Here is a 23772-nt window from a genome sequence, read left to right as displayed (position 1 = left end):
AGCCAAGTTCTGGAGAATGAAGCAGGTAGGTAGCTGGAGCCAGAGATGGGATCAGAGTGAGGTAATCCTCAGGGTCAGGAAGGAAGGTAGGTTTATAAACACCTTGAAATAAACAAGCATACAAATTTAAACTAAAACCCCATAGAAGTTATATCCATGAGTTTGGCTACTGTACGTCTTTGCACCCTTAGTGTCTATACCATGGACTTGGTGGAATCTGCTATTTTGTTGTCCACAAACCTGGTGCTCCTATCACTTGCATATAACAGGGACTTAGTGTAAATGTATTTAAATTTTCTTGGAAAGAATTTAATTATTATTGAAGATAATGGGAGTCTGAGGAGCCTTGAAACAAAGACAACTATGGTACATATCTGGTTGGTCAAATAAAGCTAAATTTTATTTATGTACACACAGAAATAGACAGCAATGCTCCACACTGATGCTGTATCCAAATAAAGCAATACATACAATAAAACGAGGCCAAACTTGTAGTAGGCCATTCCCTAATAGTGTAGGCAGCAAAACATTTGGCTGGTTTAAGCAGAATTAACCCACTGGACAATTATCATTACAGGATCTATTAACAATGCATCAGATCAGACTAATATCTGAATAATTGAGAAGATAATATTGCTAAAATTTGTTCAACTGTCTCTACCTAGCAATTAAATTTGAGGCTTAAAATCTACAAAGATAAAAGAAAGCTTCTGATTTATGTAATCTGAGAATAAATTTGAAATCCATGCTTTGGACCAGATTTTATTCCTCATTAGCAATTTTAATCAGGTGCTTCTTTTGAATTTCAAACAGACTCCATCCCTCCTTTTTGGACAGATCTGCGGCACCGTGCTTCTTGTAGAAGTCTATTGATTTCTGGTTCCAATCCGCTACAACGAAGTGCATACTGCCACAGCGGTCCTGAACAGCAGTCTGAAATCAAAGCAAAGTAACTGTTAGCCTTCTCACAGAAGCAGAATCATGTAACCAGTTAATCAATGGCTTCACTGAAATCCGTTTAGAAGCATTTCATGGAATCAGAGCATGAAATCATTCTGCTTGTCGATCCTTTGTCAACTCATGGAAGGAGCTGTTCAATTTGATTGCAACCCCTACCACCTCCTCATCTCTTTCCCATTATCATATAATTTCATCTGAAAGTAATGACCATCTCCCCCCTCCCCACGCTTTCAGGAACTGCATTCCAAATCACAGTGATTTTCAATCAAGGGATGTGCGCTTCACAAGCTGAGCAAACAATTTACAGTGCCTTTTAAAAGTATTCAGCCCCCAACTCTTTGTTCACATAAATGAGTATTACAACTTGGGAATTTGATCAATTTAACTGGGAATTTTTACTTGTGAATCACATGCTCCATTTTTCACAGTAGAGCCCAAACACAGAGAAAATTGTAAAGCATGAAGTAGCAAAACCTCAAAAACAGAAATGTCAGCAGTTCGAAGTATTCATTCCCCATTGCTCAGTACTTAGCTGAACCACCTCTCGCAGCTATTACAGTCAGTAGTCTTTCTGGATAAGTCTCTAATAGCTTTGCACAACATGATGGAGAAAAATTTGCTCATTCTTCTGCACAAAATTGCTCAAGTTGTTGCAGGCAGCAACCTTGAGCTCTTGCCAGAGATGTTCGATCGGGTTAAGGTCAGGACTCTGACTGGGCCGCTCAAGGACATCGGGTTTCTTCATTTGAAGCCACACCACAGTTGCTCTGGTAGTGTGCTTTGGGTCGTTGTCCTGCCAAAAGAACTTCCTTCCTAGTTTAAACTTGCTGGGAGAGTCTCGCAAGTTTTTAATCCAGGAACTCTCTGTATTTAGCACCATTCATCTTCCCATCAATCCTGACCAGATTTCCAGTCCTTGCTGCTGAAAAGCATCCCCATAGCATGATGCAAACAACAGGAATTCTGCAGATGCTGGAAATTCAAGCAACATACATCAAAGTTGCTGGTGAACGCAGCAGGCCAGGCAGCATCTCTAAGAAGAGGTACAGTCGACGTTTCAGGCCGAGACCCTTCGTCAGGACTAACTGAAGGAAGAGTGAGTAAGGGATTTGAAAGGGGGAGGGGGAGATCCAAAATGATAGGAGAAGACAGGAGGGGGAGGGATGGAGCCGAGAGCTGGACAGGTGATTGGCAAAGGGGATATGAGAGGATCATGGGACAGGAGGTCCGGGGAGAAAGACGGGGGGGGGGGAGAACCCAGAGGATGGGCAAGGGGTATATTCAGAGGGACAGAGGGAGAAAAAGGAGAGTGAGAAAAAGAATGTGTGTATATAAATAAGTAACAGATGGGGTACGAGGGGGAGGTGGGGCCTTAGCAGAAGTTAGAGAAGTCGATGTTCATGCCATCAGGTTGGAGGCTACCCAGACGGAATATAAGGTGTTGTTCCTCCAACCTGAGTGTGGCGCTGCTTCCTGCATGCATGCTGAGCTCGTTGACTTAACTTTGCCTCCAACTTTCACCCTGCCCTCAAGTTTACCTGGTCCATTTCTGACACCTCCCTCCCCTTTCTAGATCTTTCTGTCTCTGGAGACAGCTTATCCACTGATGTTTACTATAAGCCTACTGACTCTCACAGCTATCTGGACTATTCCTCTTCTCACCCTGTCTCTTGCAAAAACGCCATCCCCTTCTCGCAATTCCTCCATCTCCGCCACATCTGCTGTCAGGATGAGGCTTTTCATTCTAGGACGAGGGAGATGTCCTCCTTTTTTAAAGAAAGGGGCTTCCCTTCCTCCATTATCAACTCTGTTCTTAAACGCATCTCCCCCATTTCACGAACATCTGCTCTCACTCCATCCTCCCGCCACCCCACTAGGAATAGGGTTCCCCTGGTCCTCACCTACCACCCCACAAGCCTCCGGGTCCAACATATTATTCTCCGTAACTTCTGCCACCTCCAATGGGATCCCACCACTAAGCACATTTCTCCTCCCCCCCCCCGCTTTCCACAGGGATCGCTCCCTACGCTACTCCCTTGTCCATTCGTCCCCCCCATCCCTCCCCACTGATCTCCCTCCTGGCACTTATCCGTGTAAGCAGAACAAGTGCTACACATGCCCTTACACTTCCTCCCTTACCACCATTCAGGGCCCCAAACAGTCCTTCCAGGTGAGGCGACACTTCACCTGTGAGTCGGCTGGGGTGATATACTGCGTCCGGTGCTCCCGATGTGGCCGTTTATATATTGGCGAGACCCGATGCAGACTGGGAGACCGCTTTGCTGAACACCTACGCTCTGTCCGCCAGAGAAAGTAGGATCTTCCAGTGGCCACACATTTTAATTCCACATCCCATTCCCATTCTGACATGTCTATCCATGGCCTCCTCTACTGTAAAGATGAAGTCACACTCAGGTTGGAGGAACAACACCTTATATTCTGTCTGGGTAGCCTCCAACCTGATGGCATGAACATCGACTTCTCAAACTTCCGCTAATGCCCCACCTCCCCCTCGTACCCCATCTGTTACTTATTTATATACACACATTCTTTTTCTCTCTCTCCTTTTTCTCTCTCTCTCTCTCTCTGTCTCACTGTACCCCTTGCCCATCCTCTGGGTCACCCCCCCCTTTTCTTTCTCCCTAGACCTCCTGTCCCATGATCCTCTCATATCCCTTTTGCCTATCAACTGTCCAGCTCTTGGCTCTATCCCTCCCCCTCCTGTCTTCTCCTATCATTTTGGATCTCCCCCTCCCCCTCCAGCTTTCAAATCCCTTACTCACTCTTCCTTCAGTTAGTCCTGACGAAGGGTCTCGGCCTGAAACGTCGACTGTAGCTCTTCCTACAGATGCTGCCTGGCCTGCTGCGTTCACCAGCAACTTTGATGTGTGTTGCTCCCATAGCACAATGTTACCTCCATCATACAGTAGAGATGGTGTTACTGGCTGATGTGTAGTATTAGATTTATGCCACATGTACTGCTTAGTGTTGAGGCCAAACAAGTTCCACTTTAGTCTTAACCAACCACTAGACCTTCTTTCATATCTTTACAGTATCTTTGAAGAGATACTTTGCAAAAGTCTTTACAGGCAAGGATTTTTTTTAGCTGGGTGTTCTTCCTTGCCACTCTTCCATAAAGACCTCTTTTTGTGCAAGGCCTTAGAGATTGTGGGCCATGAACTTCATCTCCAGTTTCAGCCACTGATTTTGGCGGCTCACTCAGAGTGACTGTTGGTGTGAAAGTAGTCTCTTACAAGAGCCATTCCTCTCCAGCAACTAAGTTAAGAGGGGCAGCCTGACCTTGGCAGTGTGGCTGTAATTTCATATTTTTTCCTCTCTTTCATGATAGACAGCACTGAGCTCCGCGATATGTTCAGTGCCTTTAAGATGGTCTTGTACCCTTCCCCAACTTGTCTTGAATGCTCTTTTGTCTTTAGTTCGGTTTGGTCTGTTGAAAATCTATCATACTGTTGGACCTTACAGAGAGAGGGGTATTTATTCTTATGAATTCATTGAAAAAAAGGTGATCCTCCAATTTACTACATCAACAAATTGTAGTAAGGTAATACACAGTATCGCACCTAAGGAAGTTAGTGTAGTAATTACAAGAGAGGATGAATACTTTTTCAGCCACACAATTTTGGTTTTTAATTTTTCATTAATCGTTGAAAGGTTTTGGAATTTTTATTTTGATTTGACATAATGCTCAAAACATGCTCAATGTTTTGTGGATTAGCTCAAAACTCCATATTTTAAATTGAGAAACCCGATAGCAAAATGTGAAAATAGTTGGAGAGGCTGAATACTTTTTCCAAGGGAATGTAAATACCCATTCCAAGTGACCTACAAGAAGATTGCGTTGAGCTATCTCAAACTGCTGCAGTCCTTGAGATGGGGATATACCTACAATGCTGTTATGGGAGGGAGCTCCAGGATTTTGACCCAACGATGGTGAAGGAACAGTGATATATTTCAAGGTCAGTGACTTGGAGGGAAACTTCCATTTGGTGGTGTTCGTATACTTCTGCTGCTCTTCTCCTTCCACCTGTAGGTTTGGAAGGTGCTGCCTAAGTAGACTTGGCAAATTGCTGCAGTATATTTTGTGGATGGTACAAACTGCTGTTACTGTGCACTGGTGAGAGAGTGAGTGAATGATTTTGGATGGGATACCCTGTATGATGTCAAACTTCTCGAGTATTGTTGAAGATAAAGTGGAGAATATTCAATCACACTCCTGACCTGAGCCTCATAGATGGTAGACAGTCTTTAACGGATTGGGAGGTGAGTGTCTGACCTGCTCTTGTAGCCACACAGTGTGAATGAGTCCAGTTCAGATCCTGGTCAATGGTAATTCCCCAGGATATTGATACTAGGGCCTTCAGTGATGATAACATCATAACTGGGTTTTCTCTTATTGGTTATTGTCATTGCCTGGCACTCATGCGACACAAAGATAACTACAAGAAGTGTCAAGAGTGCACTCACAGAAGTTAGGAGGGTAAAATAAGGATAAGGAAGGGATCTGGCAGGCAAGGTGAAGCAAAAAAATCACAGAAGATTCTATGGGTATATTGAGAGTAAAATGGACAGAGTAACTCCCCTTTAGAGATCAACATGACCGTCTATATGTAGAATCAAAGGAAAAGGATAACATTTTTAATGAATGCTTCTCTTCAGTTTTTCTATGGAGTAAATAATGGAAGCTAAAGAAAATGAAAACAATTGAGTGTTGTCGTCTTGGACCACATAAAATTAGCAAGGGGGAATTACTGGAGATCTTAACGTGCATTAAGGTGGATAAATCTCAAGGGCCTGACCTGGGGCAGTCTCGGGCCTCGTGGAAAGCTAGAAAAGAAATTGCAGAGATTTTTTCTTTATACCTGGCCCCAGGTGAGGCTCCAGAGGACTGGAGAGTGAATAACGTGGTGCCACTGTTTAAAAAGGGTGGGAAAACAAGCCAGGACACAGCAGACTGTGGGTAAATTGCTGGAGGGGATTCTGAGGGACAGGTTCTACCAACATTTGGGGAAACAGGGTCTGAATTGGGGCAATCAATGCTTTGTGTGTCGCTAGTCATGCCTGCCAAATCTCTTGGAGTTCCTCAAGGAGGTAATCAAGGTTGAGTTGGGCAGTGAATGTTGTCTATCTGGATTTCAGCAAGGCCTTTGACAAGGTTACTCAGGGCATGCTGTTCAGGAAGGCTCAGAATATCTTTGACAATATGCCACACATTACGCTGCTAAAGATGCTAAGAGTCTATGAGGACTACAAGAAATATACTAGCATGGATTGAAGATTGGCTGACTGGCAGGCAGGAGGCAAAATAAAGGTTGTTGGCCGCCGATGTCTTGTGGTGTTTCCATAGGAGTCTGTATGGTGTCCACTACTTTTCATATTATATGTTAATGATCCAGTTGATGGAATTGATGGCTTTGTGGCCAAGTTTGTGGGTAATACAAAGACGGGTGGAAGGACAGGTAATGTTGAAGAAGCAGGGAGTTTGTAGAAGGACTTGGACAGACAAGGAGAATGGGCAAAGTGGCAGATGGAATATAGTGTAGTGAACTGTATGCTAATGCACTTGATTAGCAGAATAAATGTGCAGACTATTTGTTTAAACAGAGAGCAAATTCAGAGATCTGAGGTGCAAAGGGACTTCCAAGACCTAATGCAGGATTAACTTGCAGATTGAGTCAGTCGGAAGGAAGTCAATTATAATGTTAGCATTTGTTTTAAAAGAACTAGAATATAAAAGCTAGGATGTTTTGCTGAGGCTTTATAAGGCATTAGTCAGACTGCATTTGCAGTATTGAGAGTGGTTTTGGACACCATGTCTAAGAAAGGATGCGATGGTACTAGAAAGGATCCAGAGGAGGTTTTCGAGAATGATCCTGGGAATGGATGGGTTAACATTATGAGCGTTTGATGGTTCTAGGTCTGGAGTTTAGAAGAAAGTGGGATCTTTTTGAAACCTATCCAATATTAAAAAGTGAAATAGAGTGGACGTGGAGTCCATGTTTCCAATAGTGGAAGAGTTCAACCTCAGAATAGGACATCCCTTTGCAGAAATAAGGAGGAATTTTCTCAGCTGGAGAGTGGGTAAACTGTGGAATTCACTGCCACATTCAGCTGCAGAAGCTAAATCATTGGGTATATTTAAACAGGGGCTGATAGGTTCTTGATTACTAAGTGCATCAAGGGATAGGGAAGGAAAATGGGCTTGAAAGGGAAATCAGCCATGATGGAATGGTGAAGCAAACCTGATGGGCTGAATGGCCTGACTTTGCTGCTACAGTATGTCTTATGGTCTTATCGTCTTATAGTTTTAAGGTTAGATTGCACAGGATTCATGGGGAGGCAGTGGATTGGATTCACAATTGGCTCAGGAGGTAGGAAGCAGAGGGTCATGGTCAAGGGATGTTTCTCAGACTGGAGGCCTGTGTCCAGTGGTGTGCCACTGGGGGTCTGTGCTCCTCTATATAAACAATCTGCAAGGCATGTTTAGTAAGCCTGTAGATTATACTAAAATAGGCAGTGTTGCAGCAATTATAAGTTCTAAAAAAAAAGAGTAAATTTATCAGCCATCTTTGTGAATGGAAGTCTGGCTTTCAATCCCGATAAATGTGAGGTATTGCACTTTAGTAGATCAAACCAGGGCAGGACATCCACAACACACATCTAGGTAGGGCCCTGGAGAATGTTGTGGAACAGAGGGACTTATGAGTGCAAGTGCATTTTACTGAAAACAGCATGACAGGTTGAGAGTGTAATGAAAGCAACGTCAGGCACACTGGCCTTCATGCAGGACTCATCACTTAACCTTTCAAACAAAAATCACCTGGTTTAGGGGAGTGGATGGTGAGCAAGATAATAACAACAGTGAGGAGGATGAAGAGAGGCAAAATATACAAAAATAATTCAAGACAGAGTGGAAGAAGTTTGAGAGTTTATGTGCAGAGAGTTTTAAATACACCTTGAGTATAGAAGTTGAGAAGTTCTGTTGCAGTTATACAAGATATTGGTGAGGCCACACTTGGAGTACTGTGTACAGTGTTGGTTGCACTGTTATAGATATTATTAAATAGAAAGGATGTAGAAAAGATCTACCAGAATGTTGCCTAGAATTTTGGTCTGAGCTTTACAAGGAGAGGTTGTGTAGACTCGGACCTTATCGCTGGAATGTAGGAGATGAAGGGTGACCCAATGGAGCTATACAAGAACAAGAGGGACATAGACAGGGTGAAGGAGGCACTAAAAACAAGAGAGCACAGACCAAATATCACAGGTGAACAATTTAAAAGGGCAACGGGGCAACTTCTTCAAAGAATGGTGCATATTTGGAATGAGTTGCAGAAACAGTGGTTGAGGCAAGCACATGGGCAACATTTACAAGGGGTGCTGCCCCAAGAAAGCAGCATCCATCAAGGATCCCCACCACCCAGGTCATGCTCCCTTCCTGCTACTGCCATCAGGCAGGAGGTACAGAAGCTTTAGGTCCCACTCTAGCTGATTCAGGAACAGTTATTAATTTCCCTACAACCATCAGACTCCTCAACTGGCATGGATAGCTTCATTCATCACAACTCTATTTCTACAGCCATAGAAACACATATACACCCTGTGGCCACTTTATTAGGTAAATTTATACACCTTCTTGTTAATGTAAATATCTAATCAGCCTATCATGTGGCAGCAACTCTGTGCACAAAAGCATGGAGAGATGACCAAGAGGATCAGTTGTTGTTCAGACCAAACATTAGAATGGGGAAGAAATGTGATTTTGGTGACTTTAACCGTGGAATGATTGTTGGTGCCAGATGGGTGGTTTGGGTATCTCAGAAACTGATTTTCTGGGATTTTCAAGCACATCAGTCTCTAGAGTTTACAGAGAATGGTGTGAAAAACAGCGAAGAGCAGTTCTGTGGATGAAAACTCCTTGTTAATAAGAGAGCTCAGAGAAGAACGGCCAACCTGGTCTAAGGGCTGGCAGGAAGGTGACAGTAGCTCAAATAACCACAAGTTACAACAGTGCGTACAGAAGGGCATTTCTGAATGCACAACATGCCAAACTTTGAACTGGATTGGTCACAGCAGTAGAAGGCCACACAAGGTCCCACCCCTGTACCTATAGTCATACTTTATTGATCCCGGGGGAAATTGGTTTTCATTACAGTTGCACCATAAATAATTATAAAACCATAAATAGTTAAATAGTAATATGTAAATTGTGCCAGGAAATAAGTCCCGGACCAGCCTATTGGCTCAGGGTGTTTGACCCTCCAAGGGAGGAGTTGTAAAGTTTGATGGCCACAGGCAGGAATGACTTCCTATGACACTCTGTGTTGCATCTCGGTGGAATGAGTCTCTGGCTGAATGTACTCCTGTGCCCACCCAGTACATTATGTAGTGGATGGGAGACATTGTCCAAGATGGCATGCAACTTGGACAGCATCCTCTTTTCAGACACCACCGTCAGAGAGTCCAGTTCCATTCCCACAACATCACTGGCCTTACGAATGAGTTTGTTGATTCTGTTGGTGTCTGCTACCCTCAGCCTGCTATTAAGTAACCACTGACTGTATATTATACATAATATGTCTTCTTTTGGACATTACACTTTTCCGGTCAAGATGGCACCTGTGTACAATGTTCCCTTGGTTGACATCTTCTGGATAGACTATGAGACTGTTTATTTCACTTCTTTTATGTACATTTTTCATCTCAAATGTATTCCTGGTACTGTTTGAGCCTGTGATTGAGTTTGGAGATTGATTGAGTGATCCAGCACTTGGCTGTCTCTGAGAAGATTCCAGGAGGCAAGTGCAAGCCTGGAGGCAAAGAAACTACAAGACGGGGCATGAACCATTGATCGACTCCATTTTGCTGATCAAAGCCTCCCTTATTCGTCGATTAAAGCAACAGGGAAGATTGAAACATTGAGGAAAATGCAGTGGAATTTCCTGGTGCTCAACCATTTTAATTCCTATCACCTTTCCCTTTCCAACATGTCAGTCCAAAGGCTCCTCTTTTGCCACGATGAGGCCACTTTCATGGTGGAGGAGCAACACCTCATATTCCATGTGGGTAGCCTCCAACCTGATGGCATGAATATCGATTTCTCCTTCTGGTAAATGTTTCCCCTCCCCCTTCCATCTTCTTCTATTCCCCACTCTGGCCTCTCATCTCTTCTCCTCACCTATCACCTCCCCCTGGTGTCCTTCCTTCTTCCCTTTCTCTCAGTCCACTCTCCTTCTATTAGATTCCTTCCTCCTCCAGCCCTTTACCTTTCTCAGCCACCTGTCTTCATCTATCATCTTCTAGTTAGTCCTCCTTCCCCTACCGCTATCTATTAATTCTGGCATCTTCCTCCTTCCTTTCCAGTCCTGAAGAAGCGTCTCAGCCCAAAGCATCAACTGTTTATTCATTTTCATAGACTCTGCCTGAACTGCTGAATTCCTACAGCATTGTGTGTGTGTGTGTTGCCCTGGATTTCCAGTATCTGCAGAATCACTTGTGTCCAAGTCAAATGTGTCTAGTTGGTCCACATTAGGTCTTCAAACCTAACTGGTTATCTTAGCTAATGATAAAGATTATTGCTTACAGATTATTACATGTTTTGAAACAGAACCTAAATAGAGAGAAAGGAATTGTAAGATAATAAATAGTGATGAAGCATAATGCGAGGAGGCTTGTATTATATGTGGACTAGCCAGGTCAAGTGTCCTCTCAACATCTCTGAACTGGAACTTTAACGCTGTTTCTCTTCCCACAGATGCAGCCTCACCTGCTGAGTATTTACAACTTGTTTTTTTTTTTTAATTTAGGCTTCCAGCATCTGCAGTTTATGCTGTAAATTATACAAAATACAAGCTGAAAGTACATTGAAGAAAAAGTGCAGATTATCCTGGTATCTTCCCCAATGATTTTTTTTTACCTGACTGATCTTCTTCATTATTTCCGAGCCAATTCCAATCCCTGCAAGAGAATCCGCAATATTAGAAGCTGTTCAGTATCCAAACAACATTCACCGAGCATAATAAGGTCCTGTGTAAACCTTACTTTTTGAACTTAGTCAACTTTCCAATGCCAAAGTTTAACAAAAAGGCACTCTTTCAAACTTCCAAATTCCAAGATTCAGAAACCACAACAAAATTAAAAAGAAAAACTGGCCAGAAGGGCTATTTTATTGAAATGGAAAAATGTCTGCTCCCACTTTGATACAATGGTTCTCTCAGGTGATGCTATGTCTCAGTTTGGAGAAAATCAGAAGTCAAACTTTTGATCCTCGATTTGACTTTGAGAAAAAGTGGGGTTCTTTTGCCCGCTACTATCATTTAATTTGAGTTAATTAAGATGGTTCCCTTCTGATTCTTGTTTAAATGGATTTGGTTGGCGGATTGATGTTTTTCTTTTATGGAAACTTCTATGGCGTATAGCTCCGGGGTTGTGCTCCCAATGGTTTTTTTCCCCCGATTTTTTTTTGTTAGTAGGAGTTTTTTTGTTTTAGTTAGTAGGGGTTCTTTTTTTCAAAAAAATGTTTTAACGTTTTGTTTTTTCTTATTATTGATATATTGTTTAGCTTTGTTAATCAGTTATTTAATAATTCTTATTGTACATATTGACATGTTGACTTGATTAATGTATTTTTTGTTGATTTTCAATAATTAATAAAAAAGATTTTAAAATGAAAGAGAAAAACAATTTATTCTTTTCAATTGCACCTAAACATGACCTACACAAGCTGATCCTCAAAGGATTAACATATCAGGAGAGCCAGCATTACTTAGGACAAACTGCAACCACCACGTGTACTGTCTGTCAATATAAACAGGACAACCTTAGTGAGCAGTTAATCTAACAGTACCATTATCTGGCACCATATCTGAAAGAGAAGACATCTGTGAGTGTCACAGTTCTTCAGATTACATGCTGGTGTTCTGAAGCAGCACCTAATCCCAGCATTGTCTCTCAAGTAAAAGAGCAGCCAAACAGGCCACCCTGAACTAGAACTTGAGAAAAGACAAGAACTTTCACTTTATTCTAAAATAAAATACTACTGATATTAATCAATGATTTAGTTGCAAAATAAAACAATGTAAATGATAAATACTGATTAAATATTTTCAGCTGCGATCACATGTTACCCCTAGGAAATTTTTCAATAAAGTGATATAACTTTAATTACCTCTGAATTTTTCCATGACATAGAAATCTTCCAGATATAGTATTTTTCCAATCCAAGCATCATATGTGTAGTAGTACATAACATATCCTACTATACTATGTCCTAAAAGGGAACACAAGATTCACAAGTTTCAGGCTTTCTCAAAACACAGACAATGCATTACACAACCTTTGCAAATACTTAGGCAAGTGAGTGCAGAACTTCAGAAATATAAAAGCTCATAGTATCACCACTCCTTAAGTTTTGAAACATAGTCACTAATGTAGTGTAGACAAAATACAAACATACAATTCTCATAAGCAGCAAATGATAAACAGCAGTTTATTTTACCAGTATTGATCAAGTACTGAAAGTTAACTAAGACACCAGAAATACTGCAGATTGCCCATTCAACAGATTCAGTGCAGCAATCCCTCAGTAGTCCACTGAAATGCCAATCCACGAGGTGTCAAAATGCCAAATAGACTGGAAATAGACTGGCAGCTTGGGGAAAAAAAATTCTTCCACAGAGTCAGGGAATCCGTTTGCTTATTCCAATGAAGCTGCATTCTTGCCAATGACCCTGTACGCTGATTTAACAAACTTTACCACTGCAGGACTTAGCATTGGTTACAAGTCCTCTTCAATATTTTACGTGTACACAAATGCCAACTATATACTTTCATCACTTTAGTAAAACTTTAGCAACTAAACAAAGCAAAGCACAACAATCTGAAGCAGTAACCATGGTTAATTGTCAATGATAACTTCATTTACGTAGCACTTTAAGCACATTTTAAAAAAACCCCAAGCAGCTTCACAGACATGCAGTATAAAAAGCAGAGTCATTGACTAAAATGTTGAGGAAAGGCATGGATAGAGTTGAAATATAAGGCATTTAGAATCTCTTGAGCACTTTCACAAGCTCATTCAACCAATCATCTTTTTGATCCAACATATGGGATTTTTTTTTCTATTAAGTATTGGGCGGACAGAGATCACTTTCTTCAGCAGCCTTTACAAATTTTGTGCTTTCACCATTAACTCCACTGAAACTGAACCAAAACATTTACTGTTTTGCCACCATATATAATCCTGTAATGACCTTTGGACCAAAAATCCCTGCATCATTAATCTCTTCCTCAGTATTAACTTGGTGCACCTTCCGACATGCTCATCACCACTTTCCCTAACTTGCCTATATCAAATCATTTTGAAATGTCTTACTCACTCTAACATCTATAGACTCACTTTCTATGCCTTATTTCATGCAAAGTCTGGGCTTTCAGTCAATTATAACCACCTAGCTCTGCACCCTTCTCCAGTCCTACCATCTTCCACCTCTGGATGCATCATCATTGCTCAGTTTATCCCCACCCCACCCCCACATCCAGAACCCATACCTTCATCTTCTAATACCTCAAAATCTAGAATTTCCTCACAAATCTCTATGTCTTGTGTTCCCCATGCTTTTATCATTCCTTATGCCAAGGAGGCTATTCAGCCATCAAATCGATGCCTGTGTCAGCTCTCAGAGCTCCAGTTAATACAACTACCCACTTTAATTTTCTCTCCCCATATGCTCATCAACTCCATACCCCTTCTGTGATTTTCTCTCCTCCTCCCACCCATCTACATTAGAGATCATTTCTAGCAGTCAAAGAACTTACCAACCAACACTCAGGCAAAACCCGAACAGTCACAAACAGAACATGCAACCTCCCCACTGAGAGCAGCAGAAGTCAGGATTGAAACCCAGTCTCTGGACGCACCCATTTCCTTAAATTCCTGCACCTTTTGGCCAACTTCTTTGATTATTTTATTGTCATATATTGTTTGGTATTGTCTTTGAAGCATCTTGAGTGTTTTATTATATTAAAATAGTGGTATAAGAATTGCTGATATTGAGCCACAGATTAAATTAGTCCAGTATTCAACTGCGCTTGAACTAGTGTTTAGTGTTTTGGTTTTAACATAGCAGATCAGAAGGATAACCTCAAGTCAAACCCCAATCAGTTCCAAATTTGCAGAGCCTGTCACGCACTAAGCCAGTCACTTTGGCTTAAATTTCCAAAAAGCCACCACAATGGTAATTATTGCTAACTTTTTAAAAACTGGAGTCCAAGACGGTCAATCCATCCAGTACTTCTGATCTACAATGCTGTCACTGCCTTTCCTCTTCTCTCTTTCAAGAAATATTGCAAGAGCACATCCCTTTTGGCCTTACCTCTTATCAAGATCATCTAATGTTAATGGATCTTTCAGTTACCAGCCCGCCCACCCATGTACACGTCTAGGACCATGTACATGGCGAAGCTACAGACTGTAACCTGAAGATTGGGGATAAATTGAGAGAATACATTCAACATTATTGAAAACACGTACCAGATATTCAAAAAAGGTAAAAATGTCACATTTAAGTAATTTCATTTCAAACATATAGTCATACAGGACAGAAATAGGCCTCTTGGCCCACTGAGTCTGTGTTGACCATGAAGAAATCATCTACACTAATCCCACTGTACCCATCAACATCTCCCTCCCTCCAGCAAATTTTGCCACTCACTGGTACAACAGTTACAATAAGTTAAAATGGGCAATTAACTTACCAACAACCTACATGTTTTTGGGACGAGGAGGAAATCCAAGTATTGGGGGAAACCCATGCAGTCATAGGGAGAACATGCAAACTCCACACAGAGAGCACCAGAATTAGAATTGAACCTGGGTCGCTGGAGCGGTGAAACAATGGCTCTATCAGTTGTGTCTCTGTAACACTTTTAATTACTTACATGGCAAGCTCTCAGACCTCCAAATAGATCTTCTGCTGCTACCGCAATCTAGAGTTGGAAGCCAGCACTCTGGATATATAGTATTAAATCTGGTCCTTTCATACAATAGCAGACTAGCAGACCCATCTCAGACTAGATCTTCAAGGCTGCTTTGGAACCAGGATCCAAAAGTGACAGAAGACAAATATCAGAAGCCCCAACATGTTCACAATGTAACATTAACACCAGTTACTATAACAAGCAGAATACAATACACCATTCACCTTGTCCGTTTTAACTAATGCTACAAAATATCAGCAGCCCATCTACTAGCAAGTAATCAATTTATCTATTTATTTAGTCCATTCTGGCCTCTCGAGCACACCGCCAGCAACCCTCACCAATTTAGCCCTAACTTAATAATGGGAAACTTTACAATGACCAATTAACTTACTAACCAGTACATCTTTGAACGGTGGGAGGAAACCCATGCATTCCAGGGGGAGGGCATACAGGTTCCTTACAGATGACGTCGGAACTGAACTTCGAACTGCAACACTCGATGGCGCCCATTTCAATTCAGATGAAAAGTTTTTCTCTCCACAGACACTGTCTGAGCTCTGATTATCTCCAGCATTTGCTAATTTTATTTCAGATTTCTATCACTGGCATTTGTTTGGTACCTTGCAAACAATTTCCATTATAATGCCAAATGTTTTTTTCACAAAGGAAGCCTACATAAATTTCTGAGCAAATCACTTGAACATCTTTGTTATAATAAAAATTTTTGCAGGGTGTTTTACTGTGTTCAGGAAAAACAAACTTAACAAAACGAATCTCCATATGCAGTTTTATTAAAGTGTATTTAAACATCTCAATGCATTTACTCAGATAAATTAACAAATATATAGCATGTCAAATTCAGTAAACTTCAAAATACTTCCAGCTGAAAAATAAATTTTACCTTCACAAGTTGCATGTTCTGCTGGCACTTCCGCAACAAGGCAGTGATAATACGGATGTTCTCCAAAGCCATCTTCAAGTAGGTCTGCAGCATGAATTGTTGGCAATATTTACTAAGATGCAATGATTTCATGGAGGAAAAATGGCAAGATAGTTTATGCAAGGTTACAGACAGTACCTTTTTCAGTTAATTTCACACGATGTTCCATCTCCTCATATCTTGCAAGTTCCTGGATAGCAACCACAAAAGAAACATTCAACATTTAACTCCAAATATCGCAGTTATTCTATTTCAAAATTCTAAACATTGAAATTATATTCAGTATCTCAATTTTACGGAATAACTTGCAAGTGATTAAGGGAAAAAAAGCACAGCAAATGTCCACTCTGTCCTCCGTTTAAAGCATTTTCAATTCCTTTCAGGATTGCCCATTGGTCTTGCAGATGGGTTTCATATGCCATATGGTTTTACACTGAGTTCCTCCAGGAGTTTGTTTTTTTGCCAGCATGAACAAGCCATTCCCACTCTTCTTCCGACAACACACTTTCCATGGAATGTGTCATGCTTTTGGCTTTGATTTTTTAAACACCTTTTCCAGTGTTTTTTGGAGTTATTTTTCCAACATTAATGGCAAATTGAAAAGCAGGATGTTAATTTCCAAGATGGTTCAATGAATATTATGCCAACATCTTCTGGCAGCTTTTATGTTGTACTACATGAAAAAAAGTTCTATGCAAACTTTTCTTCTCTGCAAGCAGAAACAATTGGATAGCAGTGAGCCAAAGTGCACAATTGACACTATGTGATGTCTTGCTCATGCGTCCGTACTGATAGTGAAAACATTTCAGAACTTCAACATAGTACAGGTTACTGCCTCATGATTGATAATTGATAAACAGATAAAAGTGAACACTTAATAGGTGGCTGGGTGGAGATACATCTTTTCCAAAGGAGGTGCAAAGTGCTTCTCCCCTTCGCTATTCACCCTTGGGCAAGGTGTAGCCCCCCGACCAGGGTCACATGAAGCCATGGGAACAGGTGGTGGACAGTCATACGAGCAGCTGGTGCTTACCACAAATCCTGATTATGCAACCACTGACCTCAGGCAGACAACCTCTGAAGAGTATTGATAATGGCTGGAGTCGCCATCTTGTAAACACACTGCCCAGAAGGCAATAGCAATTCACTTCTGTAGAAAAATTTGCCAAGAATAATCATGGACGTGGTTAAGACCATGATTGCCAGTGTCATATGACATGGCACATGATGATTAATAACTGCTCAACAGTGATATTCAGTAAAACTCCCAAAATAAACACCACTAAGATTATTTCTCATTTTCAGACTTCCTTCCAGTTTTCAGTTATGTTTTGAATTTCTTCTGTCACCGTGTTGCTCTTTTTGCATAGAGAGCCCCAGATTTTGTAATTGGTGGTCTGTAACCATGTGGCCTATGTAGCAGTTTATGGTAAATCACGTTCCTGCTAGCAACAGGATGTTCTCACAGTCTGAAAATTGTGCAGTGGAGCAGAGGGCTTCAACTAGCAAGAGCATGTTAACTCAATGCAAAAGCAAGAGCGAAAAGAGATGCATGGGTGGACGGAAGTATCTCATGAAATGTACAATACAAGACTTCTTTGGGCCAAGAAAGTTGTTTGGTAATAATTATGTCTAAAAATGACAATATTTAATATCTTTGGATGCGATGTTACCTCAAAGCCCATCAGGAAACATTCTAATACATTTAACTCTACTGAAAGCTGAAGTCCAATCTATTCTATAAAAAGAAAACATATTCTAATCGTCACAATTATTCCTTCTGCAACATCCAGGCCATTATCTAGCCTAAGCACCAGGACTAAAGGATACATGCAGAATTTTGAGCCCAGTGTTTCTGTGCTAGCTCTTCCAAGAGCTGTCTGATTCACAGCCCTTGATGTAACTTTTTGAAGGTTATATCAAATCCACCCCCACCCTCAACAAGTGCATCATTGTAATTGTAGTATTGTGGTTTCCTCATCTTGCACGAACTACATTTACCAAAGAGCACATCTCACTGCCAGAGATGCCAGTGGGTACATGCAAATGAGCACCAAAACCCCAGAACAACATTCAGAGTGGAGTCAAGTCATTAACGGCACAACCTATGGAATCACTGCTCAAAATGCCCACCGCACTTGCCCATGAAACAGGCTACTACTGACTTAGCAGCACTTTTAACAAGTGCCTTGAGAGTTAAAGCAGATGATAGATGCAATTTCAATGAAGGGTCTCGGCCCGAAAAGTCAACTGCTTGCTCTTTTCCACAGATGCTGCCTGGCCTGCTGAGTTCCTCCAGCATTTTGTGTGTGTTGCTTTGAATTTCCAGCATCTGCAGATGCTCGTGTTTGTGGTTGCGCTGCATTTAAGTGTTTGACTGGCTTGTGTCTCCAAAGAGACACATAGCACAGAAATGGGCTCTTCAAGCTGCAGACTCCTCACAGACTACTAACCACCCATTTATATTAATCCCACTATTCTCATCAACTCTGGTCAGATTCTATATTCACCTGCACACTAGGGGCAATTAATAGCAGGCAATTAACCCACCAACCTGCAGGCCTTTGATGTGTGGGAGGAAACCAGGAGCCAACAAAGGGAAAAACAGGTAAATTCCACACCCACAGCAAACTCCACAATCAACAGCACCAGAGGTCAGGACTGAACCTTGGTCATTAAAGCCATGGCAGCAGCTCAACCAGCCTCATCACTGTGATGCCAAAAAAACAATATGGAGGAAATATTTTTTCTCAGAATCCTTATTTTCATGATGCATCTCTTCTAGAGAAGAATAATTTAATCTATGTAATTTTTAGTTAATGACAGAATAAAATGACACTCAGAAGTGCAAGCAGCATCATGGACTGGTTCAGGTGTGGTGGCAGGGGTACAAGGAGAATGGAATTAGCAAGGTTCAAGTAACTATATCCAAGATTAAATTTACATTGTCCATATCCTTCCCAAAAGCAAGTTCAAAAATCAAGTCTTGAGAAAAATAGCATGGGTAGAGTTACTCCCGGAGGCTTCCATTTGGCCCATCAGTTCACACCTACTCTGAGCACAGCAATCTCATAGCACAACCTTTTTTTTCTCCATTTCAAAACCTTTTCTCTCACCAAGGCCATGAACTCCACTTTGATTCTTTTGCCAGAGTACAGTAATACAGTGGATTCCAGTTAACTGGGCTATCAGTTAATCAGGGCGGCCGGGCCTATGTAGAACAATTCCTAAAGAACAAAAACTAATTGAGAAAATAGCCAGGATTCCCTTTGCTTATTTGAGACACTGTGCCACTTAATTGAGGCTGGTGATGGTCGGTCACGTGGACTTGTGAGGTCATTAGACACGATGCCGTGCTTGTGGTGAACAGTTGCTATGCTATCCATTTCGGCTGATTTTTGATATTTTTTAAATTTTGACTTTTAAAAATCTTTTAAGACCGTTACCCAGATGCTATGAAGAGATTTGACATTAGCCAACAAAACTTCCCTACTGTATCAAGTTAAAAGCCATCTGCCTAACACCACTCATTGCCATCTGGGAGTGCCAAAATCTACAATTTTATACCTAGATACACCTGCAAGATAAACTGGGAGAAGAATGGGCATTATGCGAGGGACATCAGGGGACATCCCAAAGATAAAGGCCTGAAGGTAAGAACCCAGATGTTGAGGAGGCCCTCAGTTTACCATTGTGACTGAATGAGGTGTGCCTGTCAGTGGACCAAGGTTAAAAAACAACTCAGAAGAAATGGTTAAGAAGCTGAATCGCGAAGATTTTAAAGCAACGGGTTGTCTTGGTTGGAAATGTGGGCAGATTAAACCCAAGAAAATACATGGCAAGAAAGATATTGCTAATGCTGTAAGTGCAGAAACATGGAATTCTACAAAACTCCCCGCTGTGCTTCAAAAATCTTGTGCAGATGCACAATGCTGATGAAGCAGGCCTTTTTTTTTTTAAAATTGTGCCACACCAGACTGTTCCCTTTGCTACAAACACACTATCAGGTTCAAAAAAGGCAATGGATCGCATAACTGTTGTGTTGTTCAAATACATCAGGAACTGATTAAAAAAAAGAAATTATTGATTATTGGGAAAAGCATTAAACCTCAACGCTTTTAAGGGCTAAGAATGAATAGTTTGCCAATTCAATACTATGTTAATAAAAATGTGCGGATAATTTAGGGTTAGGATGTGGAGGTACAGCAGAAATCAAGCAAAATTCTTCTGCTTGTTGACAATTGTGCAGCACACCCTGATGTAGAATGTTTGAGAGACATCCAGCTGGAACTTCTTCCTGCCAATACAATATCCTTGGTGAAGCCAATGGAGAAGGGAATCAAAAAATTTAAAGACATTGTATTGCAGGAAGTTGGTGAACCACATTCTTGAAACAATTGAAGAAAAATTGACTGACACCATTTTCAACAGTGAGTGCAAGGGTTAGTTAACCTTTCACAGTTTGTCACTGATAGTTGGTGAGAAATAAGCAGTAAGACAATTCAGAACTGCTTTGCTCACTGCGGTTTCAAGTATTCAGGCTTGGAGATGCCAGAAACAGGGAGGGAGTAAAATTTAAACAATTTCACCAATTCAGTAAGTATTACACAAAATTTGAAGTATTGACAATAACTTTGAATGTTACAATTAACATGAAGATTTGGAGGTTGCAATTATATCAAAACACCAAGGCAGGGAATGTGAAGACAAGGAAACAGTTAAAAATGACACAACTGCACCTGAGCTAGTGACTACACAGAATTTATTGTTGGATTATGACACTAATTCATGCAGAAAAACAATGAAGTCAGTCTATTACCTGCGCTGATTTTGTCAATATATAATCAAAAGAAAATGCCAGCAGCATATACACACTAATATACAGTTTTGTAGTAATGTAGTAATATTGATAGTGTTCTAATTAATTCTGTATTTCAGTTAAATTACAATTTGTTACTCAGTTAAACGGTAGTTTGCCTTTTTTAAAAAATACATTTTTAACTATTTCCATGAAACTTTGGATAATTGGGACAGATGCTTAATTGGTCCCGATGTGTCCCAATAAACTAGAATCCACTGTATTTGAAATGCGGGAGGAAACTGGAACATCGAAAGAAGCCTACACGGTTGCGGGGAAAATGTTCAGACAAACAAGTCCCGAGGCCAGGATCAAGGGTCACAGGAGCCATGAGATAACAACACTTAACTTCTCTGCCATCGGTTCAACTGGCCCCAATCCCTATATCTAGACACGATCAACACCAACATCTATATAGACGTAAATATAGACACGATTCTACACCTCTGAAAAGGCAGTATCAAACCACAGAGGGGACTTACCAAAACAATTTCACAAGTTTCGCAACAACATAACGAATCAAACCAGTGCCTGCCAGATGCCAAAAGGTGACAGGCAAACGTCTTTTAAAAACAAATACAACACATGTCGCTCTGAACCAACAGATAGATGTGGGACCCCATTTCCCACGTCGCTGCTCTACCGGGCTAGAGAGAGGAAACCGAAATGGGGGGGGCAAGTTTGGGGGTCCGGGAAAAAAGCCGAGGGTGGCAGGATCGGGGAGGAGGGTGAGCTGAGGGTGGCGATTTCGGGGGGTGATGGGGGAGCCTAAGGTGACTGGATGGGGGAGGGGAAGCCGAGGGTGGCAGCATCGGAGGGGGGGGGAGGAGATGAAGCCGAGGGTGGCAGAATCGGGGGGGGGGGAGGAGATGAAGCCGAGGGTGGCAGCATCGGGGGGGGGGGGAGGAGATGAAGCCGAGGGTGGCAGCATCGGGGGGGGGAGGAGATGAAGCCGAGGGTGGCAGCATCGGGGGGGGGGAGGAGATGAAGCCGAGTGTGGCAGCATCGGGGGGGGGGAGGAGATGAAGCCGAGGGTGGCAGCATCGGGGGGGGGAGGAGATGAAGCCGAGTGTGGCAGCATGGGGGGGGGAGATGAAGCCGAGGGTGGCAGCATCGGGGCGGGGGGGGAGGAGATGAAGCCGAGGGTGGCAGCATCGGGGGGGGGGGGAGGAGATGAAGCCGAGGGTGGCAGCATCGGTTGGGGGGGGGTTAAGCCGAGGGTGGCAGGATCGGGAGGGGGGAGGGGATGAAGCCGAGAGTCGGGGGGGGGGAGAGATCGGGAAAGGAGGCCAAGAGGACGAGCGGGGAAGGGAAGAAGGCGAGAAGGGTCGGGGGAGAGGGACGAGAGTAGGTCGGGGTGTAGCGGGGGGGGGGAAAGAGGGTCGGGGTGTACCGGGGTGTAGCGGGGGGGAGGGTCGGGGTGTACTGGGGAAGAGGCCGAGTGGGTCGGGGGTTACTGGGGGAAGAGGGTCGGGGGGTACCGGGGGAAGAGGCCGAGAGTGGGTCGGGGGGTACGGGGCGGGGGAAGAGGCCGAGAGTGGGTCGGGGGGTACCGGGGGGAAAGAGGCCCAGCGGTCCGAGTCGCACCTTGATCAGGCGGAGGATGTCGGTGCAGTCACGGGCAGTCGCCGTCCGCACGATGAAGCTAGCCATTTCCGCCGTTTGCTCTTCGACCGCCTCCTGAGTCCTTGGTACTGCAGGAGCAGGAGGAAGCTTTTCTTCATCCGAACCGCCGCCTCTAAACAGCCAGCTTTGGCCGAAAGCCGCAATCTGCCGTCTGCTGCGAACCAAACCCAAAACAACACTCCAGCCCTCCTCTTCCTCTCACGCCTCCAGACTCGCCCCGCCTCCTGCACGCTGCTCCTGTCACCCCAACCTCATGCACTCACCACCCTCTCCTGCTCCTTCATCAACATTAATGACACTAAAATCCGACGTTAATCCTAAATTATTCTCCCCACATTCTCGTAGATTCTACCACTCACCTACGTGCTAGGGGAAGTTTATAGCAGCAAACGGACCTACCAACCTGCATGCTTTTGGAATGTTGGTGGAACCTGGGGCATCAAAGAGAAAAATGCAAACTCCTTACCCAGGGTTAGGTAGGACTGAACTGGGCTCTCTGTGCCATCTGTTTTTAAGTGCTTACCTCACACTCCCCACTTTTTTTCCCCCGACTATTTTTCCTGGCACCCATTTGCTTGCCCTTTTTTCTCACTCTCTCCTTTTCCATACCTCTGTCATTCCCCTCCAGCCTCTTTCCCTAAATCTTTTCATCCCTTTTTCTGCCCCTTCCATACAACAATTACAGCATGGAAACAGGCCATCTCTGCCCTTCTAGTCCGTGCCGAATTCTTACTCTCACCTAGTCCCACCGACCTGCACTCAGCCCATAACCCTCCATTCCTTTCCTGTCCATATAGCTATCCAATTTAACTTTAAATGATAATATCGAACCTGCCTCAACCACTTCTGCTGGAAGCTCGTTCCGCACAGCTACCACTCTCTGAGTAAAGAAGTTCCCCCTCATGTTACCCCTAAACTTTTGCCCTTTAACTCTCAACTCATGTCCTCTTGTTTGAATCTCCTCCACTCTCAATGGAAAAAGCCTATCCACGTCAACTCTATCTATCCCCCTCATAATTTTAAATACCTCTATCAAGTCCACCCATCAACTTTCTACACTCCAAAGAATAAAGACCCAACTTGTTCAACCTTTCTCTGTAATTTAGAAGATGAAACCCAGGCAACATTCTCATAAATCTTCTCTGTACTCTCTCAATTTTGTTGACATCTTTCCTATAATTCAGTGACCAGAACTGTAATATTCACTCTCCCACCTCTCTTGTTCCTTCCCTTTCTCTTCCTTCCACTCCCTTCATTTATCACTTCTCAAACCCCTTACCCCCTTTGTCTTCGCTGCTTCATTCTCAAATTATCTGCAAATCTGTCATATGGAGGTGGCTGGGAACGGACCCAAATGCAAGACACAGACACTGAAGTACTAGGGACAAGA

The 23772-nt window shown here is 42.7% G+C and overlaps 1 protein-coding gene across 1 annotated transcript; it reads right to left on the bottom strand.

Moving 5' to 3' along the window:
* Window positions 1–380: 380 nt before the first annotated feature.
* Window positions 381–22575, bottom strand: LOC134348195 (diamine acetyltransferase 1-like). The gene is made up of 6 exons (XM_063051200.1): window positions 22344–22575; window positions 16037–16088; window positions 15860–15943; window positions 12146–12247; window positions 10895–10935; window positions 381–933 (listed from the first exon to the last, which is right to left on the bottom strand). The coding sequence occupies exons 1-6, from the start codon at window positions 22407–22409 to the stop codon at window positions 763–765; spliced, it is 516 nt and encodes a 171-aa protein (XP_062907270.1). The 5' UTR covers window positions 22410–22575; the 3' UTR covers window positions 381–762.
* Window positions 22576–23772: the final 1197 nt, after the last annotated feature.

Source organism: Mobula hypostoma, chromosome 6 (assembly GCF_963921235.1).
Source record: "Mobula hypostoma chromosome 6, sMobHyp1.1, whole genome shotgun sequence".
Classification (NCBI taxonomy): domain Eukaryota; kingdom Metazoa; phylum Chordata; class Chondrichthyes; order Myliobatiformes; family Myliobatidae; genus Mobula; species Mobula hypostoma.
This window is presented reverse-complemented; position numbering and strand designations above follow the sequence as displayed.